The sequence below is a fragment of the Molossus molossus genome, unplaced genomic scaffold (genome assembly GCF_014108415.1).
Source record: "Molossus molossus isolate mMolMol1 unplaced genomic scaffold, mMolMol1.p scaffold_m16_p_1, whole genome shotgun sequence".
In the NCBI taxonomy this organism is placed as follows: Eukaryota; Metazoa; Chordata; class Mammalia; order Chiroptera; family Molossidae; genus Molossus; species Molossus molossus.
The window spans coordinates 5,659,204-5,676,021 of record NW_023425344.1 but is presented as its reverse complement, the minus strand read 5'-3'; the positions used below and the strand labels follow the sequence as shown (position 1 = coordinate 5,676,021).

At 51.5% G+C, this 16,818-nt stretch overlaps 1 protein-coding gene across 1 annotated transcript in view; it reads left to right on the top strand.

Annotated features, from left to right (window-relative positions):
- CLNK (cytokine dependent hematopoietic cell linker) overlaps window positions 1–16,818 on the top strand; it is a 90,584-nt gene that overhangs the window by 53,837 nt on the left and 19,929 nt on the right. Inside the window, exons 11-14 of the mRNA XM_036281480.1 lie at window positions 6,028–6,055; window positions 10,214–10,232; window positions 12,039–12,120; window positions 16,159–16,199. Of these exons, the coding sequence (XP_036137373.1) occupies window positions 6,028–6,055; window positions 10,214–10,232; window positions 12,039–12,120; window positions 16,159–16,199 (170 nt within the window). The remainder of the gene's footprint in view (window positions 1–6,027; window positions 6,056–10,213; window positions 10,233–12,038; window positions 12,121–16,158; window positions 16,200–16,818) is intronic.

Sequence of the window (16,818 nt, the reverse complement as noted above, 5' to 3'; positions counted from 1 at the left end):
TGTCTTAGGGTACAAGTCTGTGTCTTTCAGCCGGAAGGAGGGGCCGTGTCACTGCAGCGTGCGCGGGCCCGGCACAGCCGCTGTCCGAGGAGCGTGCGGTTCCTCCGGCAGCTCCCCAGGGGTCCGCAGACCGGGGCTCTCGCGTGGCTCCAATTTCCCTTCTTACAGACACAGACCCGGCGGCGGCCACGACGCCTGTCATCGGTTAGACACGTAAAGTCTGACATCCCTGCAAACGCCCAGCCAACGGTGGGCCTGGAGAAGCTCCGTGAAGTGAGGAGCGAGAGGCGGGGACGGACAGCCCGCCCCGGGTGACACGCTTGCTCGTGCGGAGAAGTGAGGGTGTTCTCGTCTTCCCGGGTTTCCATGCGGGAAAGGACGGGACACGGAGACCAGCAGACCCAGGCCCGGGGCCGGCGCAGCCCCTCCGGCCGGATGACTGCAGACAGCGCTCCCGGCTCTGAGCTCGGCTCTCTCCTCTGCGGAGGAGGAGGTACCGCCCACGGGCCAGTGTGCTGTGGAGACACGGTTCTCCTGAAGCGCCCAGGACACCGTCCGTGGCCTCACAGGGAAGAAGGAAAAGCACACGCAGCCCGTGTCCCCCCGTCCGCCGCAGAACTAGGCCCCCAGCCCCTGCCCCCTGGAAATGGAGCCTGGATGTTCGGATGCGCCGTTTCTCTCCCTGGCTTTCCGGGGAAATCAGGAAACCTTTCCTCGCGGCGCTGCCCGGTGTCCATGTCCGCTGCTCTGACGAGGGAGACCCCAGTGCCACGAGCTTCCCAGCTCCCCTCGGTGAATCTGGTGGGCAGCCAGCTTCCGGGACTCTGGCCACTAAACCCTGAGGGTCCCTGCGCCGACCTGTCTGCGCCCGGGCTTCCAGTGCCTGACACGTGCTCCCCGAACTCCGATGCTCCCCTGAGCCCCGCGCGAGCGCCCTGCATTCAGGCCCCCCGTCTGCGGTGCAGCCATCTGGTGGCGTTGGAATCCATGGGAGTTTGCATGTGGCATCTCTGGTGTTTCTGCCACTGTAGCTCACATTTGTTTAATTGTCTTTAAACGTGATGGCAGCTGGGCTGGGTCTCTTCACCACCAAAGCCTCGGGAGGCCACGAGGCTTCATGTCACTGCATCGCTCCCGCCACCAATACAGCACGGCTTTCTAAGGCCAGGAGGGCAAAGTGCCCAGCCAGTGGATGGCGCACAGGACGTGCCTGGGAAAGTATCGCTTCCCTGTCCACGGGGCACAGGGTCACTAAGATTCAGAGGAGCCAGGTGACTTGGTCAAAGCCCCCACGCTGGTCTGTGATGACTGAGGGGTGAAGCCACGTGGACCCCTGGGCAAGACCCGGGAATGGCACCGCAGATAAGCACGAGTTTTGCTTTGGGAAGATGGCTTTCAAATTCATGTTGAGTTGGGCCTGCTGGTCGTCAGGTGGCCACTACTGATGTCATGTCGCATGGACTCGGCCACAGCAGGAGGCGGCTGGGTTCCCTTCTTCTGAACACAGAAGGGACACCAGAGCTCTGAGCTGCTTCGACCAAAGCAGGAGGAACAGCCCGTCCCCGCTCCAGGAGGCTGTGATTTACACGTGACCAGCAGCGGAGTCCTGGGAGGGCCGGGCAGCTGCGGCCTCCCAGGGGCTCTGCTCCCCTGGACGGTGGAGGTGGGCCCGCTATTGTGCGTCAGCCCATCTGTCTCCACCCGGCCGCCCTTCTCTCTTTAAAGCGAAGCTGTGGCGTCACAGAACCGTCGCTGAATCGCCCTTCAGATAAGGAAGATGCCGTTGGAATCATTTGTTAACAACTTGCAAGGAGAAGAGAGTCCTGGCGTGGGGGCTGGTTGGTCAAACGTTCTCAACCATTACAGACCATCAGGATTTTACGGTAGCCACGCGCTCAACGGTGTTTGCTCAGCTCATTTCTATGAATTTATTGACTTTAGAGAGAAGGAGAAACACTGATTTGTTGTTCCACTGATTTGTGCATTCATTGAGCCCTGACCCGGGATTGAACCCGCAACCTTGGAGTGTCGGGATGATGCTCCAACCTACTGAGCTACCCAGCCAGGGCCTCATTTTTATCTATTTATTTACTAAAGAAAGTTGATGTCAAAGGGAAATGTGTGGCCATAAGTGACCGCAGCACAGACGGGGTCACCAGCACTTTGTACCTGGGGTGGGGGAAGAAGTGTCAGGGGGCCCTGGCCGGTTTGGCTCAGCAGTTGGAGTATCAGCCTGCGGTCCCGAGAGACCTGGGTTCGGTTCCCGCTAAGGGCACGTACCTTGGTTGCAGTTTGTCCCCGGCCCTGGTCGGTCGTGCGGGTGGCGGCCACTCGATGTGTCCTTTTCACATCGATGTTTCTCTCTCTCTTCCTCTCTCTTCCTCCCACTGTACCTGAACAAAAAAAAAAAAGAAGTGTCGGGAGGACTGGGACACAGGACAGTCACACTGAGACCCCCCTCAGCATAATCAGAGATTTCAAAGGGGATGACTGTCTAACTGTGTGTGCATCGTGACTTCAACACCACGGCACAGGCACCAAGTAGAATCATCCTGGGTGATCGCAGAGTAACGGGACAGGTTTGGGGCCTTCAGGTGCATTGACTCCGCCCCACGGGGACACTGCGGGAAGCAGCATGACAGTCCCCAGGTCACTGATGAAGACACAAAAATGCAGAGAGGTCACCGAGCCACGGTTCCTCCTTTCTGCTTCAGTAGCTCAGTGGCCCACGGTGGCGGCTGCAGCGGTAATGTAATTTAAATCAGGGGCCTGATTTTAACAAACAAAACGCCCACTTGCTCAACCAAGGTTGTCTCTTTTCAACCAGCAATGCTGGCATCCATCAGGTCAAGACACCCGCCCTGGCCGGTTTGGCTCAGCTGTTAAAGCCTCGGCCAGCAGACCAAAGGGTTATAGGTTCGATTCCGGTCAAGGGCATGTACCGCGGTTGTGGTTCATCCCCGGCCCTGGTCGAGGTCTTGCAGGAGGCAACCAGTCAATGTGTCCCACTCACACTGATGTTTCTCTCTCTCCCCCTCCCTCCCACTCTATCTGAAGATAAATAGAAAAATAACCCCAGGTGATGATTAAAAAATAGAAAGTTCTTTTGCCCTGGCTGGTTTTCTCAGTGGTTAGAGCATCAGCCTGCAGACCTGAGAGTCCGGGTTCGGTTCCCGCTAAGGGCAGGTAACTCGGTTGCAGTTTGTCTCCGGCCTGGGTTGGGGTCGGGTGGGTGGCAGCCACTCGATGTGTCTCTCTCACATCAATGTTTCTCTCTCTTCCTCCCTTTCTCCCTCCCATTCTATCTGAAGATAAATGCAAAAATGTCCTCAGGTGAGGATAAAAAAAAAAAAAAAAAGACACCCATCACCACTTCAAGCAACTTCCGTGGCAAAAAAAAAAAAAAAAAAAAAAGCGTATATTTTGATGATCTGAGAAGTGAAAAAAGAATATACCAACCAGGAAACCACAGGCCTTTAAAAGAGAGAGTGTACGGATTGTGAAGAAGACACAGAAGTTCTTGTTTACGACTGGACAGTGTTGTTTAGTGCATGAACTTCGCTATTACGTAGCTTTGCAGGATGTGGCCGTCGGGAAATCGGGCGAAGGGCACGGGGGGTCCCACTGGGCTGTCATTCTTGCAGCTGCCTGAGACCCCACTTATCTCAGAGTAAAATGTCTCATTGAAAAGAAAGTGGTGGAGCCCTGGCCGGTTTGGCTCAGCGGTTAGAGCATCGGCCTGCGGTCCGGAGAGACCCGGGTTCGGTTCCCGCTAAGGGCACATACCTTGGTTGCAGTTTGTCCCCGGCCCTGGTTGGGTCATGCGGGTGGCAGCCACTCGATGTGTCGCTTTCACGTCGATGTTTCTCTCTCTCTCTCTCTCCCTCCCACTCTATCTGAACAAAATATCGAAAGAAAAAAAAAGAAAAGAAAGTGGTGGAAATATTCTGCGGAGATATGGTGTTGTTTTAGGCCAAGAGCTTCTACCTGTTATTTCATGAGAACCTTCTCTGGCCCTCTTGGTTGCCGTTTGGATTTCCCACTTTGTGGGTGGGAAAAGTCAGCATCAGAGGGGGCATTTCACTCGTCCAGGGACGGAGCGCATGGGCGACAGGGCGAGGATTCAGACCCAATTCATTCAAAACGGAACCGAAAACTAAGGGAGGTTGAAGAAGGGCTATTTTCGCAGGAAAGGGTGTTATCCTCCAACGCACACGGAGCACCTGCCGCGCGCAGGAAAGGAGACAGCTCATCCTGTGTCCTCAGTGACCACCTTCTGTGAGCCGTCTCCCGCCACAAAGCGTGGGCAAGCTTGAGTCACCGGACGCTCTCCGAGAGGAAGGCCGTCTGTGGGAAGAGACCAGGGTGCCCACCTTGCTCTTCCCTTTTGTGGCTTTGGTGAGGTCCCTCTGTTGTTATAAATCTCCTTTAGGAGAATCCCCCCCGCCCCCAAAGCCAGGTGCCTTCATTTTACAGGTGACGGAAGCAGTAGTGGGGTCTTGTCACCGTGCATTTCAGTGTTCAATGATGGTTGTTGTGTACAGAGGGATTTTCACCATTAATTGGGTTGTCACTTAAAAATCCAATGTTTACCAAGTTACCAGTTCCAAAGCTTCGCTTTCCTGAAGCTCAAATTCCACCTGTTTATAAACAGAGTGGTTTTACCTAAACAGAAAGACAATCACTCTGCTTGTCACCTTGGAGACATTGAAGAATGTCAGATGATAAGACTTGTTTACAAATAAAAAGAGTGAACTCTCCTTAAACATTTGAAACATACCTTGATCCATTTCACTTACTTGAGCGTTAAGTACGTCTCATGCTAGCAAGCAAAATTTTTAACAATTAATTTTTGTAAATCTAACAAAATGTATACATGTAGACATTTGAGTTCTCATAAACTGTTCAAACGCATCACAAAAGGAATGGAACACAGGTTGACTCTTGAAACTTAGTCACAAGGCTAAAATCAATGACACACCGTCCACAGAAGCCACACCCAATTGGTCAGGATTCTGAAAACGCCACTCAAACGTAAACACGCGGAGATTAGCCTCAATCCAACCACAGAGCAATCGATACTGTGGGTGTTTGTTCTGCTTTATTACTCCTAACCCTGTCTCTTATCTTCTCACCGAAAGGGACAGACAGGGGGTTGGTGTTCGGTCTCAGAGCTGTGGATGAGCCAGGGGGACCGCGGTCCGGGTGCCCGTCTTAGAGATCCGAGACCAGGACACAGCGCCTGAGCTCTGGTGCTTCTGAGAGGATCTAATCCGATACATGCAAACGTGGTAACTTCAACCTCCTGGTATCCCTCCAGCCCCCGTCTGCTTTAGACGGAACGTACCTGCCTCCATTCCCCGCAGTCTCCTTCCCTGACCGGAGCACGTTCTAACACAGAGCCCACTGAAGGCCCAGGATGTCCGTCCCCCTCTACCAGTGCCCACGGTAACCCTCTGAAGGCGAACACGCTTGTAGCCATTTTGCAGAGGAGAACAGTGAGGGCCAGAGACCTTCACTGACTGAGTGTCAGCGTAAACGAAAGGCTTCGGGGTTCTTCTGAGACCCGTCCAACGTCCGCACGGGCAGGCCTCGGGCTGCATCCGTCCCCAACATTCGGTTCGGGGCTTTCTGCGTCCCAGTCCCCACTCCTCTCTCTCACGCCTTCCTGGGACCCTGCGTACCTGATATCTCACGTTCAAAACCCTGTCCACTTCCTCGGAGCAAAGCACGCAGAGCCTGAAAGTGTGAGGAGGAGCGATGATGTTGTTTAAGTTCTTCTAAACCAAGGGGTGAGTTCATCCGTGTCCTTTTCGACACCACCGTTCCGTGGGCTCGTCACGTCGTCTTCTGTTAGGAACCGAGGGGAGAGTCGCTGGCAGCGGCTTCAGAGGCGACAGACACCACACGGGCCGGCGGGCTGCTGGCCTGGCAGCAAACACGGCCTCAAAGGCTCCTAAGGGCTCAGAATGGTGTGTCGGCCACTACGAGCTGCACTGTATGTAACACTGTTTCTTTTCCCTGCAGACAGATCAACTTAAAGAACCTCAGCGAGGTAAGTGTGACTGTCCTAGGAAACAGAGAAGGGGATGCGTGTGCCTTCGCGGTGCCCAGGGGACAGGGTACTGCTCTCTCTAAATCTGTGACCCTTAATCGTCATAACAGCCATGCTCAGTATGTACTCAGCCCGACCTTAAAGGTGGGAAGGCGAAAGCAAAACAAGATCCGGATTCTAAACCAGACCCTGGCTGCCACCATGTTCGGCGTTAACGGAGCCGAGACAGGGACATGCCTGGTTCCCAGGGAAGGCTTCCAGCCTCCCCCGGGGCTTCAGGCCCCAGCGTTCCAGAAATAAAATGCTGGCAATTGTCTCGACCCTGCCATGTGTCCCTCGCAAGAAAGACAGGCCTGCAGAGTAGGAGAGAGACAGGACAGAGTGACACAGAGCTGGGTCTGGAGCCCGCCCTGCAGCACACGACTTCCAGGAACTTTGGCAAATCCACCCCCACCCCCACCCGGGGTCTGTTTTCTGCTGTGTGCTCAACTTTGCAAAGTTGTGACAAAGTCAAAGTCCGTCAGAGTGAGCCGTCAGTGACCAGGTGAGCCCTGGAGGCTCAGTAAACTGAGGCAAGGCAGGTAAGATGGAGATATCCCTGACCCCCTGGGATAGCTGCTTCCTTCAGCCCCCAAAGAGGAAGTTCCTTAAGATGGTGGTCAGTCCGCCGTGACTGGTGGAAAGTCTCTGCCCAACAACGTGGGTGTCCTCCCTTCCTCCCACTGGCCTCCTAAGGGACTTGGTTCTTGTCTTACTGCAGACCAGTGCTCTGACATCTAGACTGCAAAGGGTGACCAGCCTCCCCACTTACTCCTTCCTTCCTTCCTTCCTTCCTTCCTTCCTTCCTTCCTTCCTCCCTCCCTCCCTCCCTCCCTCCCTTCCTTCCTTCTTTCCTTCCTTCCTTCCTTCCTTCCTTCCTTCCTTCCTTCCTTCCTTCCTTCCTTTCCTCCTTCCTTCCTTCCTCCCTCCCTTTCTTCTTTCTTTATTGGCATTATGACAATGTTAACATCAAAAGTCACATTTCCAACCTATGACTCCAACAAGACATTTATTGCCTCCAATCCGTAAGACGGCCGTGTCTGGGACAGCACAGACCCGCTGAAGGAGAGGCTCCTGCAGGACTCCACCGCTCACCCTCTTCTGGGAGCTGAACTTCCAGGGGCCACCAGGACGGAGGAAGTTGGGGGTGGTACCCACACACCCAGAGGGACCCACCCCTTTCTTCCTACGAGTCAGATGCGTGTGTCCCAAGAAGCAGAGGGCTGCCACTCACGGTGACTTGCGGTCCACAGCTCACTGGTCAGTCTGAAAGGACAACAGACTGTAGCCACGAGTAAACGAGGACATGAGGAAGTCAGCCTTGAAGAGCAGGGTCAGGCAGGCCCGTTCGTTCTCCTTGCAGCTTTGGTGGACATTCTGCTAGACGCTGACATCATCTGAAGAACGTGGACGGTGGAAACACAGACTTCCTCCTCGTCCTTTGCCAGGCTAGTCCCCCTTGCTCGTCTGGGGCCGGCATCGAGGCCATTTCTTCATTACCAACGCTTACCGCATAGGACAAATGTCATGCTTGTGTGTGTGTGTGAGACCAATCTTAGGAACCAGAGCGACAGGCTACCTGCCCAACTCAAATTCACATAGCACTTTATAGTTTTCGAACAAAGTAGAGGCTCGGGGTCTCATTCGGTTGTCACGAAAGCCGAAGGGAAGCAGCGGCCTCGGAGAGGTGGGGAGACTAGCCAGAGCTCCCCAGCTGGCAGAAGCCCGCGGGAGCCCCAACTTCAGCTGCACCCCCAGCCTGGGACGCTGCTTTAGGAAATACAGAGGAACCTCTGGGCTGAAATGAAAAAATAAAAGAGAGGAAGGGAGGAAAGGAGGAGGGAAGGACGTACAGAAAGCATTCCTGTTTTGCTTGAATGTGTTTATTTTCTTAAAACAACAAAGAACGTTAGAGAATCTGGAGACGTTTCACTCCACTCTCCTAATCTCATTATTTTTAAATTCGGAGCCCGAAGCTAGAAGTCGACTGGGTCTCAGTTCGCTGGAACATCTGTTCCCCTAGACGGTGGCTTCTTAGCGGCACCCAGCTCCCGCCCTTCCACGGTGCCCGAGAACCGCAGCTGCGTGGACTGAGCGCTTGGAACAGCCAGGTTCCGAGTCCCGGGAAGACGCGGTGGGGAGACTCAGCACTCATCGGAGTGGACCCAGGGCCCCTTTTCCTTAGCCTGTAGATCTCCCTCGCGTGCTGTCCGTGGCGAAATGCACGTCCCCTTTCCAGGCTACCCAGTCCTTGAGACGAAAGAGCTTGTCTGTTGGCCAGCTTCAGACAGGACTTAGAGACCCTCCAAGCTCTTTGTTGCTCAAGGTTTCTCGTCTGTGAAGCAAAAGGGAACCTGGAGAGTGGGCTCCAGGGCCAGCTCAGCCACAAGGGGACTGGGAATCTGGAAAAACGGTGCCACCTCTTTGGACCTCATCTGCAGATTCGTGGCTGCAGCTTCTCACGGACCTCAGACCCTTTTGAGAAGTTGATGAAAGGCATAACAAACCTTCCTAACCTCCCACCCCGCCCCCCAAAAACTATGCACATGTTTATGGAAAAAATTTAGCTTTCCATTTTAGAAGGTTCATGGACCCCGCTAAGCCATCCCAGGACCTCTTTGTCCCCGCAGTTAAGAAGCTCTTTGAAAAAGAGGCCTGAGCTCCTCCCAGCTGTATGAAATGGACTTTTCCATGTGCAGTAAGTGAACACTTCAGTAAACATTGTACCTCTTGCAAAGCATCCGCTTCTTCAAGAGTAGAATAGGACCCAAGGATGCAAGTCCAAGGAGCACACAGACTTTTATAATGAAGGACGATCAAGACTTCTACCACTATTAAGGAAAGAAAGAGAGAGGAAATGTTTGGGAAGATGAATGGCTACATTTGAAAAGAATAATGTGAATATTTTCATGCTCATTTTTTTGAAGATGAAGTAACCATAGCCTCATCACTTAAACAAAACCTCTATTAATATTCTTGTCAGATCTCTTCAGATCTCTTTGCACACGCACACCCCTACATGTAAACATGCCATGAGTCTGGTTTTTATTCTGGATGTTTTATGGAACATGAGGCATGCTTAGAGAATGAGCTTATACCTTACTCTGCATAGTATTGACAACATTATTTATAACTTCCCCATAAGTGAAGGCAGCACCAAAGTGTGCTTACCGGCTCCGCCCAGGTGCACACAGAGACTGTCTCCAGGGCTTTGCTGATTTAACTGAAGACAGGCTGAACAGCTTCGTACCTGGAACTTGGTCCAGATTTTAGGTTGTTTTCTTAGAAAAAGAGTCTCATCAATGGAATTACTGGGATAAGAGTAATAGTCTTACCCAGTAATATCTGAGATCCATAATAATAGAGGCCAGCGTGGCTCAGTGGATTGAGTGTCCTCCCACGGACTGAGAGGTCCCGGTTCGATTCCGGTCAGGGCACATGCCTGGGTTTCGGGCTCGATCCCCAGTGGGGGTGTGCAGGAGGCAGCCAGTCCATGTTTCTCTCTCACATCAGTGTTTCTCTCTCTCTTTCTCTCCCTTCCTCTCTCTCTAAAAAATTAATTTAAAAAATTTGTTTTTAAAAATAATCTAGTCTTTCTAAGACTCTTGCTAGCTATGGATGCACTGCTTTGCAGAGTCAGAGCGGCGACCAGTCCCGCTGGCAGACTGGACACTCGCCTGTCACCTCACACAGAGAACATGACGGACTTTTTTTATCCTCCCCCGAGGACATTTTTGCATTTATCTTCAGGTAGAGCAGGAGGGAGAGAGGGGGGAGAGAGAGAGAGAGAAACATTGATGTGAGAGAGACACACCAACTGGCTGCCTCCCACACGACCCCGACCGGGCAGGGAACAAACTGCACCAGGTACGTGCCCTTAGCAGGAACCGAACCCAGAACGCTCTGGTCCACGGGTCGAAGCGCTAACTGCTGAGCCAAACAAGCCAGGGCAATATGACGGATTTTAGATTTGTCTTTTGGAGAATTATTCGTAGATTTTTAACATCTCAATACTAACAAAAATTTTGCCAGTTGTACTAACCAAATGCTCTAAAAACATACTATGAAGTTCTCTATCACCAAGAGTCATTCAACCTTTTTTTTTTTCATTTAACACAGGTCCTTGGAACAGAGGAAGGTAAACTGTTTTATCTGTGTTCATACCCTAATACCATTGAGTTCTGTTTCCATATTTACAGTGTCAGTCATTTGTTGAAAGGATCGACTGTTTCGGGGCCTGGGATATGAGCACGTGTGCACGCGCGTGTGGCAACGTGATCCAGATAGATCGAGGACTCAGAGTCTGTCTGTTCAAGAATGCTCTGGTCTTAACAGGGTGATTTAAGTTGGGGTTGTGCTGCGGTCTTTCTTCAGCCACAGGCTGCTGACAGGAGGCACGAGATCCCCCCGACACTGCGGGAAGACGCTGCTGCTCCACTGGTCCAGAGAAGGTCTTGGTCTCCCCATCTCTGATGTCGCCCGTGCCCACACACATGCACCTTCATTTGCACACACATGCACACACACGCACACACACCATGGGTGTCACTGCAGTGGAAGCACGCAGGCCAACCCTCACGCGCCAGCTGCAGGATGCTAAGTAGGTAACAGTAGGACTAAGTAGGACTTCATGTCCACCTTTGAAATACTGCTCACCATTCACTTAGAATGATGAGCTGTGTCCAGAGCCAAGGGCCTGAGCCGTGGCCCCAAGAGGTAACACTGGCAGCGTGGGGACAAAGAGCGGAGGTCTCCACCCACTCACTGTGGTTTCTCCGGGGCTGCATTGCTTCCGTGGGCCTCTAGTATGCTCTTCCCACTGCTGAGGACGCGAGACTGGAGCGAGGCCTGATCTGGGTTTGTAGACTCCCGAGGGACCCTGTTGGAGGCGTGGGGTCTGCTGGCAAGCTGAGAAAATCCAGAACCTGAAGGAAACTGCCCTTGACACTGGAGCTCCGCCCCCTAACACGTCCTGGCTCGGCTCGGGCTTCGGGGCTGCAGTGACCGTCAGTGCCACAGGGGGCACTGTTCAGCTCACCGGGGCAGATGCTCACCATGACATGAAACACTTCTACAGTATGTGTGACCAGTGGGCCAGTGACTGACTCCAATCACATTGCAAGTAATCACCGTCCCTCAATCCAAAGTGTCCATTCGGCCTTGGACCGAGCCCAGAGCAGCAACCCAGATGAAGACATGTAGGTGTCCATATGCTTCCTGACCTTTGGCACTCACGGCTGAAATCGGGAGAGTGTTACGGGATTTCATATGTAGTAGTGTGTGCCCTTGGCAATCCTGGATGGCGATCAAAATCTATTCACGATGAAAAGGAAATAAAAAGTGGTAACAGCAACGGCCTACGTAATTACCAAATAACTCCAGTTCATATGGTTGGCAGAACTTTCCAAACCTTGGAGATCAAAGGGGTCGTGCTGAGAAAGGCATGCCTGGGAAACCAGGTCAGGACCCTGGGGCTCTCCTGCCCTGTCGCAGCGGGTACGAGAATTTGGGTGTGTGGGCCGCTCTGGGCATCCTCGTGTCCTACGGTGCTCAAAACAGTTCTTGGATTTAACTTCTTTATGTTTCTATGTAAGTTTTCATTTGAATGCAGAATTCCACTCCTGTTCCCTTCCACACCAAATTCCTTCCAGCCTAATGATCTATATTTTGGGAAGTTCAATGATGAGTTCCAGATTCAATTCTCTCAATAATAGTATTGGATGTTCACTATTGAAAGCCATGTTTATAGCCTCAAGGAGAAGCCTCTCCCAGGAGCCAGGGTGGGTGTAGAATATGTGGGTGACAGTTTCTACCGGCCACCAAGAGTCCACTTCTAATCATCAGAAATTACTGGAGGAAATTATAGCCATGCTAATGGGCCTCTCATGTTCTCAGGTCATGTTCCTTTTGCATCCCGACTAAATTCTGTGACTTCTTCTTACAGTTTCTCATCACCAGATGAAGCCCGAATCATCTCACTGGTCACAGAACCAAAGTGCTCCAGAGATCCCTCTTGCCACCGCCAGGTGAGGAGCCAGGGACCCCTGGTTGGGTCCCAGCTTAAGGAGCCAGGGACCCCTGGTTGGGTCCCAGCTTGGGGGTCAGCCTTGTGCTGTGTAGGATAATGACTCGCCAAGGCTTCCTGAGAAACAGGAAGTCCTTGGCCTTCTCAGGAAGCCTGGAACCACAGCTGTTATTAAAGCCGATAGCGTCATCCTTCCTGTACTACTTTGTGCTGGTCCGAGTGAGGGCTAGAGGAGCATGGGCGATGCGAAGACCCGCGTGTTAACTAGTTAACTAGATCGGGTTAACTGGCACAGATGCCAGTGAATCTGGGAAGAGAGTTGGCCTTTCTAACTAGACTCAGTTGATGACCACACAGAAGTTTACGGTTACTTTTGTACTTCACTTGACAGATGGCCAGGGCTTAAAAATACCATTACCTGCCCTGGCTGGTTTGGCTCAGCGGTTAGAGTGTTGGCCTGAGGTCCAGAGAGACCCAGGTTCAGTTCCCGCTAAGGGCATGTACCTTGGTTGCAGTTTGTCCCCGGCTCTGGTTGATGGTGTGGGTGGCAACCATTTGATGTGTCCCTTTCACGTCAATGTTTCTCTCTCTCTCTCTCTCTTCCTCTCTCTCCTTCCCACTCTATCTGAACAAAAAATTGGAAAAAAAGTCCTCAGGTGAGGATTAAAAAAAAAATACCATTACCTGATTCAGTACTTTCCTGATCAGGTTACTGTGACAATTGTCATCCCAACTAAAGAGTCAAGGAAGCTAGTCTTGGGCTGTAAGCCACTATGAACCAGTGGTGGCTTCTTTAAAACAAACCCAGGGCCTCCAAAATGAGTGCTATAAGGATCTTAGAACCCCAGTCTGACCAGTGGCTTCAGCCTCAGTTCATGCCACTCTCCACTGCCACCTACCACAGGACATTTGCAGGCACTCTCTGCCTATAACACTTCCCTCTGTTGCTCTTATGCTCCATTCATCAGACCCCAGCTTAAAGCCACTGAATCCAAGAGACTGTTCTGCCCCACGCCTCAGCCTCAGAGGGAATAAAGGAGGCCAGAGAGGCTGAGGCCCTTCCCGCTGAAGTCAGGTCCGACTTCACTTTTCTGCGGCCCGCGATGTCTATACTGACTTCATTCTAAAACAGCAGCCCGTGAATCCTGACTTTCCCAGGGCCTGCCCAAGGCGAATCTGCTGTCATGTTATCTAATAAACATTTACAGGGCTACGCTGTGTCTGTGGTGGGCCAGAGCAGTGGTTGGGAGGAACGCACTGAGATCGGATTGCCCGGCTTCACCACCAGCAAGCCTGTGACGTTGGGCAACATGGCTCGTCTCACACCCGAAGCGGAGAGCAGAGCCAGGCCTGCGCCAAGTGCCCAGTACACGGCGCTCTCATTGCCATGGCCATTCCTGCCCACCAGGGGGAGCTCCGCCCCCATGGCCCCCCTCACTTTCCTGCTGGTCCTATTTCACACCTTCAGTAACTTTGTTCTCAGTCTTTGCCCTGTGGGTATGAGGACTCTGGCTTCTTCTTATTAGGCTGTTTTCTGTTTAAGGCCCAATCTGACACAAATTCTCGCCCATGGCACATTATAATACCCTTCTTAATGTCATTTTCTAAAAGGAAAATAAAGCCATTGTATTGTCATGAAAAGATAATGAGCTGTCAGCCACACCCACTCTTGTAGCAGTTGTTTGGTGTGGTTTGGCTTCTTTTGTTCATTTGTTGAATTGATTGAACGGTCTCCTGATTTTTCTTCTGCTGTTAACTGGCTTCTTCTTCTGAGCCCCGCTTTGGACTTGCCCCAAGCTGACCTCTAGATGCTGCTGTTCCTCAGGGTCACCGAGTCCTGCTTCCTCTCCCTGAGAGCCGAGGCGGTTCCAGCCCCCCACAGCCCTGAATGTCAACCCTGAGCTGATCTAGGTTCCGAAACCTCCATCTTCAGCCACACCCACCCTTCTTAGCTCCACACCCACTGGGCAGCCTTCCTCAAATAAGTGGCAGGCGGCTAGAACCCGGAATGCTGAAAGTGGACTCTTCGTTTCTGCTTTCTTCCCAAGTCAGCTCCCCCTCCCACAAATTTCCTCACCGCAGTAAACAACGCGTTCTCTTTCCCACCCAACCCCTTTCCACCTCCCAAAATTCTATCTCCGTCTCTCCTCATGTCCCGAGCTCCCAGCAGGCACCAGCCCCACCCATGTCACCTGGGCTGCTGCGGTGGCCATGTGATGACCCTTACCATTGCCATGCCTTACCTTCTGTCCAGAAGGAACTGCTTTCTGGTCTGTTGCAGGATAAGATAAGCTTTCTTCTCTGAGCCTTTGCACCCGATGTCCCCTCTGCCTGGAACACACCCTCCCTTGTTACTGGCTCCTCTTCATCTCTCGGAGCCAGCTCAGCTACACGTCTCCCAGGAGGCCTTTCCTGAGGTCCCAAGTGGTTCTGTCTGGGTTAGGTGACCGGCAGCTGCCGCAGGTGCCGCCCCGTCATGGCACTCACCCCGCACTGTGATTATGACCCCACATCCTTCCTCCGTAAACTAAGTTGCTTTAGGGCAGAGGATACGTCTCCCTCATCTTATACTCCCCGAAACACGCCATGGACCCAGCAACTACTCAGCACACGTCTGCAAAATGAAAGAATCATTATTTGTTTGTTTGTTTGCTTGTTTTTGTTTTTTGCTTCAATCCTTATAAACTCAGTACTTGGAGACCGAAAATATCCTCAAAGAATGTTCTTAGTCTCTCAACATTTCTTTAAAAAATTAGGGCAGAGACATTTTGCTATAGATGATCCACCCCCCCACTCCCCACCCCCCGCCCCAGACATTTATCAAAATTGTACACCGGCTCCCGGTAAAGGAATCCTGGTGTTAACAGAATCAAAGTCTTTCTTTTTTTTTCTTTTTTTTATTGTTCAGAGTATTACAGATGCCCCCCCCCCATTGACCCCCTCCCACAGCTCCCTCCCAGGCCTTCACCGCACTGTGTCCACTGTTCATGCATATATGCAAATAAGTGCTTTGGTTAGCCCTCCCCTCCCCCCCCAGAAGAAGTCTGGCTAGAGATCACAACACAATGCCATGGTTAAATAATCAGCTAACATTTTTACCTCCAGAGCAAGCCTTAAGACCCTAGGCGCTCAGAGATAAGAAAAACCAGATGTGTGGTCGATTTGAGCGCTGGTAGAAACGGGCTACATTTCATTTAATTAGCCCAGAGCCTTAGTCAACAGCACCGTTTCTGGTAGGACTAGTCCTGGGTAATTAGATTTAACGGTAGTAGCGCCTAGAGCACACAGCGATGCCGCTGACCACAGCACAAAGTGAGCCAGGGATTGGAGCTGAGTGTTCCGCAAAGCTAAACAAGTGGTAACTAGAGCCGTTGGGGAACAGTCTTCGTCGCATCCTTGCTATTGTGCTTAGAAATGCATATTGGTATTTTGATTTTCTTTTATTCTATTTTTTACAATCCCTTTTTCTTTATAGATTTTCTTACAATAATCCACACAGTGTTCTCAGCTAGCTCACATTTCAAGAAGGAATAAAGCGCTTTCTATACTCCCCCTTAATTGGTAAATAATTACTACGGAATAGGAGCCCTACCAGCCACATATCATTTTCCATAGTGACTGTAGTTCACAAGGCAAGACTAAATTCGTGTCTTCAACAGGTAAAGAATCACCATATGTGCTCCCTGAAATGACATGAAAAGAACTCATGTGGCCCTGGCCAGTTTGGCTCAGCGGTTGAGCATTGACCTGCGGACCAGAGAGTCCCAGGTTCGGTTCCCGCTAGGGGCACGTACCACAAAAAGAAAAGAACTCATGTGGGCAGTTTGTTCCAATATCTAACATGTGCCTGTCTTGGGAAAGGAGAGAAAGGACCGACCTCCTGCGGCCTCACAAACCAGATGCTTCTTCTAGCCCATCCAGTAAAATACCATGTGCTCTGCAAATGTGCCTGGACCTTTGTCACTGACCTTGCCTGTGCGTGGAAGTACACCCAGCATGGGGAATATTGACATTCTTCCCTTTCTCACATTTTCTTTAGCTCTTCGTCCATGATGAGCAGCCACGGGGTGCAAAGCAGAGGTAAGAACACTTTACCTAAGACGCATGAAGCAGACAGGTACGTCATCACACTACAGAATTCCTGCACTGTGACTTTGGTTTTGTAAACCCCGGAGCTGCTGAGCTGATGTTTATGAATGTAACTGGCTTCTTTTTCACGTACAGATAGCATTCCATTGTGTTAAGATAACAATGTTTAAACATAATTAAATAAGATCACTGAGGTTTTCCATGTTCCCCCTCTGATGAGCATTACAATGTCGGGAACAATATTGTTGCTAGCTTCCCACATACGTAACATGTACATGTTTCCCATGTACAAACTCTAAGTTTTCTAAGAGTAAATGTATAGGTCTTAGGATATCCCTCTCTTCACTCGTACTGGACGGATTTTCCAAAGCAGGTGTACCCCTGGGTCTCACCAGCAGCTTCAGAGCCCCGGTGGCCCATTTGCTCCAACAGCTGTCACGAAACATTACGCTGTGGCCAATCCACTGGGTGTAAAACAGATTTCTCTTAAGAAAATCTGAGAAATGGAGAAAATAAAACCAACCTCTCTTACTCATGGATTGTAAAGATAAAAATCAAAGGATACCGTGTCTGGGGCAAGATCTGAAGTAGTATATATAGCAATTACAGG